Source organism: Osmerus mordax, chromosome 24, assembly GCF_038355195.1.
Source record: "Osmerus mordax isolate fOsmMor3 chromosome 24, fOsmMor3.pri, whole genome shotgun sequence".
Classification (NCBI taxonomy): domain Eukaryota; kingdom Metazoa; phylum Chordata; class Actinopteri; order Osmeriformes; family Osmeridae; genus Osmerus; species Osmerus mordax.
In genome coordinates this window covers 7,880,220-7,887,584 of record NC_090073.1, presented here as the reverse complement: position 1 = coordinate 7,887,584, position 7,365 = coordinate 7,880,220, and the positions used below count along the sequence as shown (strand labels likewise).

Genomic DNA, 7,365 nt, shown 5'->3' with positions numbered 1-7,365 from the left:
AGACTTTGCACTCAGCAGTGTGTTCATCTGATCGTAAAACTGCCACTGGAAATTTTAATGCTGGCAGACTCAAAGTCTTAAGAATTCATGCTGAATCAATATGATTTTTGAAAAACATTAGATTAATTGGAAGTTCAGGTGGTGCTTAAGGCATTGAGTCAGTGAAGCGTTAGTGGGTTAGGGTTAGATCCCAATTAGATCCCGTTCTCGAATGCTGAAGACGTTTCAATTACAGGGCCCTACCGATCTGCCTCATTCACTGTCACCTGAAACAACAAGAGCCCCTTTCTGAAGAACAGGGAAGAGGGTGGCCATGGAGTAACATAAGGACTGAGCCCCCTGTCTGTGATGTCACAGAACAGCAACCATCAGCTTGTCTCTGTCTCCCTGACTGAGTGCAGGTGCCTCGAGGTACGAGGATAGCAGAACAAGGTGTGTGATCGGTGCTTGTGCCAGCGGAACATAGTATAAAGATCAAAAACGATCCCATCGGTCCGGTCTACACGGTGAGAGACAGCCTGGGAAAGCTAGCACTGTCATATAGTATCCACCTGTGGGAGAGATGGTACTGTTGTTTGTAGTGGCAGCTAAGGTTTGCGTCTCTTCCTCTCCTACTGCAAGAGGCTTTGGTGTTTTGGTGTTTCATGTGGTGAAGCAGCTTTTCTTTTACTGAACAGCTTCCACGACGCACACTTCAGGCTGGGGAATTGACGTCAACCATGATGGATCTTTAATCTTTTTATTAGTCTGTCTAGTCTGCTGGATTTATCTAAATAATCTGTCCGGGTTTTTACCATGTCTCCAAGTCAACTGTGTAATGAGGTAGTTTTTTTTAACATGTGTCGTTGTTTCCATGACAGAGTCCAACATTAAAGTACTGTAAATAGCTGAAATCAGGGTTCATACACTGTCTCAAACATCCAATTCTAAAACTTTCCAGGCCCAGTTCCCTCAAATTCAAGGACCCAGCATGTCATAGTTTGTAGCGTAGATCATGGTTAATTACTGGTACACTGATCATTTTTATAATGAGAACTAGCAGGCAGAATCTCACAGACAATACAAAGAGAGAGAGGATTGAATGTGTGAACACTTCTCAGTTGGGTTGTGTTACAGCGACGGCAGACCCTGTAGCCTCTTCTCTAACACAGCACAGCATTTCAATTTCTATTCTTCCACAAAATGTATAAAGTCAAGCACTTTCAATGACCCATGTCTATTTAAGTCTATTTTCTAAAACATTCAAGGCCTTGATTTGTTTTTGGTTCAGTGCACAAACTTTAAAGGATTTCAAGGGGCCTGTGGGAACCGTGTGAAATGCCCTGATTCTCTACGTCTGAGCTGCAGAGACTGTGTGAGCTGAAGAGAATGCTTAGTCTGCTGCTAATGCATCAGCAAAGAGGAGGTAGGGCTGGCAACAGGACACAATCCTAAACAGAGCCGGCACGAAGCGGCTGCTTAGAGCCCCCGTGGCCACCAGAGGGCCCCCAAGAGCACATTAAATTAAATCTTAATTCAAAAATTATATATATTATGTTAACGGTAATTATACAAATTTGGAGGGGCCCCCAAATCAATTCTGCCTAAGGCCCCATAAAGGCTTGGGACGGCCCCGATCCTAAACAACCCATGTCCTCCAACTAGCTTCTCCAAGATAACTGCAGTCCACAAGGCTCCCCTGTCGCTGCCCGGGGGGGGGGGGGGGGGGGGGGGGGGGTGCTTCGGAGTGTGACTGGCCGAGGAGGGCCGCAGTCAGCAGAGGGAGCCCAAACTCCTCTACAACATCTCATCCAGATCAATACTGGCTGTCCGACCACCGCAGACGCCAAGGGCTGCCTAGGCTGCAGTGCAGGTGGGGGGTTGGAGGTGGGGGGTGGGGGGTGGGGGTGAGACTTGGGCAAGGTGGAAACGCTCTTCCATGTCTGGGAGAAGGACCAGGTCTACTTCCTCATCCCACACATATGTTCTTCTTCTAGAATAGACTACATGAAAATGTATGTCCTTTTATTCTGTTATTTTAGCTTCAAAGTCAATTTGGTCTTGTTTACCTTTCAGGGACCACTTTCTGGCCACAGAGACAAACAACTCCACAGTACATCAGCACAGCAGGGTAACAGACGAGTGGAGAGACTTGTGCCTTGTTCACTCAAGCCCCTCTTGTGTCAGACAGAATGACTGTTGTGATAAACGGTGAGCAGGAAGGATAATGGAACTGCAGTGTATGCTTGTCTTAGAGGGAAACGCCAACATCACCCTTTTCTCTGTATTTAATTATTTGGCAGAAAGGGAGAAGGAGAAGGAGGAGGAGAGGGAGGAGGAGGAGAGGGAGGAGGAGAGGGAGGAGGAGAGGAGGAGGAGAGGGAGGAGGAGAGGGAGGAGGAGAGGAGGAGGAGTGGAGGAGAGGGTGGAGGAGGAGAGGGAGGAGGAGAGGGTGGAGGAGGAGAGGAGAGGGAGGAGGAGAGGAGGAGGAGAGGGAGGAGGAGAGGGAGGAGGAGAGGGTGGAGGAGGAGAGGAGGAGGAGAGGGAGGAGGAGGAGAGGAGAAGGAGGGAGGAGAGAGAGAGAGCGGAGAGGAGGAAGAGAGGGAGGAGCAGGAAAGGGAGGAGGAGGAGAGAGAGGAGGAGGAGGAGAGGGTGGAGGAGAGGGTGGAGGAGGAGAGGGAGGAGGAGAGGGAGGAGGAGGAGAGGGAGGAGGAGAGGGAGGAGGAGAGGGTGGAGGAGGAGAGGAGGAGGAGAGGAGTAGGAAGGAGGAGAGAGAGAGAGTGGAGAGGAGGAAGAGAGGGAGGAGGAGGAGAGGGAGGAGGAGGAGAGAGAGGAGGAGGAGGAGAGGGAGGAGGAGAGGGAGGAGGAGAGGGTGGAGGAGGAGAGGAGGAGGAGAAGGTGGAGGAGGAGAGGAGGAGGAGGTAGGAGAGAGAGAGAGCGGAGAGGAGGAAGAGAGGGAGGAGGAGGAGAGGGAGGAGGAGGAGAGAGAGGAGGAGGAGGAGAGGGAGGAGGAGAGGGAGGAGGAGGAGTGTGAGCAGGGGATGGGGTGAGCTGAGGACAGGTTAGAAAGAGAGGAGAGGAGATTGCAGAGCTGCAGTTGTTTGGGCGTTGGCTCTGATCTGTCTGGGAATGAAACAGGAAAAGCGGTGGATCGGATGAAAAGACTGTTGACGTTCTACGACGCGAAGAGGGAGTGAAAGTGAGATCAGCATCACATTAACAGTCTACATTTCCACTAAGATAAAGCAGTGGGATCTGTGAAACAGATATGAAGCTACCACAGTCATGACTGTCTGACCTTGAGTGCCTGTTTCAGTCTGGCAAACACAACTGCAGTGCTTCTAAAGGCCTCTCTGCCTTTGTTAGAAAAAGGGTCTGTCTGGCAGCTACTGATTCACACTTGAGTTCACCTCTGTTTGTAACTAACTTTGCAATGCGTATATCACTTTGCTGTGATCTAAGAACAATATATTCATGTTGAAAGTAGAATAAAGACTTCCAACAGGCATGCCATGTGGAACGATGACCCCCGATGGCTGGGGTATGGTCTCTTTTCTTCTCACATACTCCACTTGTGTGTGGACTATTTATAGGTCATTTAAAAACAGCCACACAAGCTTGGAATCTCGTTAACTCCCACTCAAACACACCACACCCATTCTAAATGGCTCATTTGTTTCTGTTTAGACGGCTTAGACAGATTGTCTGAGTGTAAAATACAAACTCTGCGTACGGTTTGTGTGTTGCATTTGGAACGTTTGATTCCAATACTGTAAAGCTTTAAATACGCCGAAAGGTTCAAGATCACCTTTCGTCAGACCCAAACATTATGTATTAAGGGGAAAGTGATCTGTCCTCTCTCAAGGTTCAGTGCAGTGAGATATTTTTCCCTCAGTGTTTCCCTCTAATGAAATTACTCTGTCTGTCCTCCGTCAGTGGACATTTGGCTGGATTCTAGTCTTGCTGGCCAACTGAGTCATAAAAGCTTCACAGGAGGGTGATTTATCTGAACGAGGGTGAGGCAGCAGAAATAAAAACACTGGAGTCAGCTCACTGATCAGCCCACAGTGAAGGTTAGGGTAATGGGACCGAGTGAGCAAGCTCAAATATGCAAGAGGAACCTGGCAGCCCAAATGCTTCTCTCGTGAACAGTTCTACATGGATACAATCTGCAGGTGCGGCTTGAATCATCCCCTGCTGACTCATGTGGGACTCAGATATCAACTACTGTTGATAGTAAGCATATCCTGTACCATAACTGCATAAACTGAAGCTCATTTTACTAGAATCATATGTATCGTGGAATTTGTTTGAAATATAAATAAATAACAAAGTTGAATAAAACATTTCAAAACAAGGCAGGTAAACAGGGTTCAAGTCTTTTATTTTGTTTCAGTGCAGAAGGGTTTCCTCTGAAGGGAGTTTATCTAAGGCATCAAATCATTTTTGAACTGGCTAATGTTCTTAAAGGCATATGGTGGTAACAGCATACAAACCTATTTAAACAGGATTTGCATAAAAAGAAAATTGCATGATCTAGCTGCTTCAGTCCTCAAATTCCACTCTCCATCTGTCTTGTACAAACAGTGGTTGTCATTTTTATTGCTAAAAATGTATAATTGAAAGTTAATCTCATCTGAGGAATTCATGCATCCAGGCATGCTCTGATCCAGTCACAACACATCACATTAAATCTGCTGCTTTTCATGTGGTTAGACAATAATTAGCTCCCAATCACAGTGGGTGTATTTTTATTGTACTTAATATTATCTATTTTAAGGGCACCATTATAGAAGATTCAGAGGAAAATCTGTCAGGTGTAATTGATCAGCGTTATGATTTAGGCCTTTTTCTTTTCACTTTTCAAGTCGGCTTCTTTGGCTTCTTCCTCATCTTCTTTATTCTCACCATCTTCAGTTTGTGTGGCTCCCTCCAGCTCTCCTTCCTGGCCCTCCTCTCCTTGGCCCTCCTCTCCATCCTCTTCACCTCCGTCCTCTTCACCTCCGTCCCCACCCTCTTTTGCGTCTCCTTCATCACCTTTCAAAAGTACAAACGAAAGACATGTTCTCACAACAGTAAGTTCTTGTAACCCATCCTCACTTGGAAGATAAACATCACAAACCTGCTTCTTCGCCATCTTCTTCCCCCCCTTCCTTCTCCTCAGTCTCCTCCTCTCCCTCTCCTTCCTCCTTTTCCTCCTCTCCCTCCTCTCCTTCCTCCTCCTCCTCCTCCTCTTCCTTAGCAGGGCTGGCCTCGGCCTGCTGCTGTTGGATGCGGCTGGCAGCTACGATCTCCTCCGCGGGGGAGAAGGAGGAGGTGAAGGTGCGGCTGCTGTGGTAGTAGGGCGCAGCAGAAGCCAGGCCTTGCTGCAGGGTGAAACCCCGGCGTCCGTATGAGAGGGTGCAGCTCAGGCCTGGGGAGAACACGCTGGACATGGCCCCGGGGCCACTGAAGCTTAGACGTCCCTCCTCGCCTTCCAGCAGCTTCCTACCATGATATATAAAGAGACATGTTACGTTTCCTATCTAGCAGTAGAAAATATTCCTAACGCGTTTTTCAGGTTGTTTTGTGATACGAATGCTCGTAAACACGTCTAGCCGATGACAAAGTGTGACAAGCCAGTTGCTTGTATTGAAGATCCACATACCTGTATGCTGCAATCTCAATATCCAGAGCCATCTTCACATTGAGAAGGTCTTGGTATTCTCTCAGGTACCGGGCCATCTCACTCTTGTTCATCCTCAGATCATCCTCCAGTTGGTTTATAGCTTCCTGTTGGGGAGAGATTACCTGCCTAGTCAGGACAAAGCCCGTCTACAACAGCACAACAACATTTGCACCAGTGGATGCCGTTTGTCTGACAGGCACTCGGCTACAGCGAAATAAATCAGCGTTAGGAACACAAACAGCATCCCGCCCTCCTCACTCTCCCACCTGAAGGTCAGACATCTCGGCGCTCTGTTTCTCCTCCACCTCCTGCAGTTGGTTGGCCAGGGCCTCGTTCATGCCCCTGCAGGCTTCGATGTCCAGGTCCCTGGCCTTGAGGAGGCGACGGTACTCGCTGGCCTCTTCTCGGGCGTTGCGCGCGGTGTCCGTGTCCCGCGAGCTGTCCACCGTCATCCCCGTCATCTTGTCTTGGAACCACTCCTCCGCCGACTGGCGGTTCTGCTGGGCCAGTTTCTCATACTGGCTCCGGATCTCCAGGAGGGCTATGGACAAGTCGGGTTTGGCCACTTCCATCTCCACGGACACCTGGGCGCTGTACTGCACCTGGGCCTGCAGCTCGGAGATCTCCCCCTGGTGGAGGTGCTTGAGGAAGGCCATCTCGTCCATCAGCGTCTCCATCCTCTTCTGCACCTCCAGGCGCCCCAGGGCCGCCTCGTCCGCCCCCTTCCTGGCGTCGGCGAGCCGGGCTTCCACTTCCTCGCGGCTCAGCGCCTCCTCCTCCATGCGGCCCTGCAGGCTCCGCAGCACCCCCTCCATCTGGTCGCGGTGGTTCTGCACGGCCCGCTTCTCGTGGCGGGCGTCCTCCACGGCGGCACGCAGCTGCCGGACCTCCTGCTCGTAGAGGGCCCGGAGGTTGGAGGGCGAGCCCTGCCTCTGCCGGAGGACCAGCAGCTCTGCCTCCAGAGCCTTGTTCTGCTGCTCCAGCTCGTGGACGCGCTCGATGAAGCTGGCGAAGCGGTCGTTCAGCTCCTGCAGCTGGGCCTTCTCCTGGGTCCTCACTGCCTTGAACTCGGAGCCGACCTGCGCCGCCTGGCTGAGGTCCAGCTCCACCATCGGAGAGGACAGCAGCCTGGAGGCGGAGCCCGCCCGGCTGTACGCGGAGCCCGCCCGGCTGTACGCTGGGTACTGGAGACGGGCCCCGCTGTGGGATGAGAGGGGGGAAGAGAGGCTGGAGTAGACAGACCTGGGTCCCGCCCGGCTCCCGTAGCCGGCACTGCGCACCACCGTCTTCCTCCTGTGGGAGGAGGGGACGTAAGCACCGTAGCTGATCGAAGCCATGACTCGTCCGGCTGGCCGCTGCGACTCTGAAGGCATCCGCTGGGTGGACTGCTGGAGAAACGGAACGGCCGGAGCTTTTATAAAGGCGGGGAGAAGCGTGACGCAAACAGTTTCTCCCAGCTCTGACAGAGGGGATCGATAAGGGTGCTTGCCAGGCAGGTTCTGAGCCCAGACGAGAGAGACGGAGGGGGGAGGAGGGATGAAAGGGGGAGGGGATAAGCGGTGGTAAGACGAGGGAGGGCAATGAGGACACTCTGGCTGTGCTTTGGGGAAAGCTTCAGCAAGGAAATAACAGCAGATATCTTTAGCGGACAATGACACAGGCAAAAAAATGACAATGTAAAATTGTATCAGTTGAAACAAACTCTTTATTATTGAAAA

The 7,365-nt window shown here is 51.0% G+C and overlaps 1 protein-coding gene across 2 annotated transcripts; it reads right to left on the bottom strand.

Annotated features, from left to right (window-relative positions):
- Positions 1–4,346: 4,346 nt before the first annotated feature.
- On the bottom strand, positions 4,347–7,021 carry neflb (neurofilament light chain b). Of its 2 annotated transcripts, XM_067227910.1 has the most exons (5): positions 5,914–7,021; positions 5,627–5,751; positions 5,102–5,466; positions 4,966–5,016; positions 4,347–4,935 (listed from the first exon to the last, which is right to left on the bottom strand). In XM_067227910.1, exons 1-5 carry the CDS (start codon positions 7,018–7,020, stop codon positions 4,820–4,822), a joined length of 1,764 nt encoding a protein of 587 aa, XP_067084011.1. In that variant the 5' UTR covers position 7,021; the 3' UTR covers positions 4,347–4,819. The 2 variants fall into 2 exon arrangements, with proteins under 2 accessions (XP_067084011.1, XP_067084010.1); XM_067227909.1 differs by having other exon boundaries at positions 4,347–5,016.
- Positions 7,022–7,365: the final 344 nt, after the last annotated feature.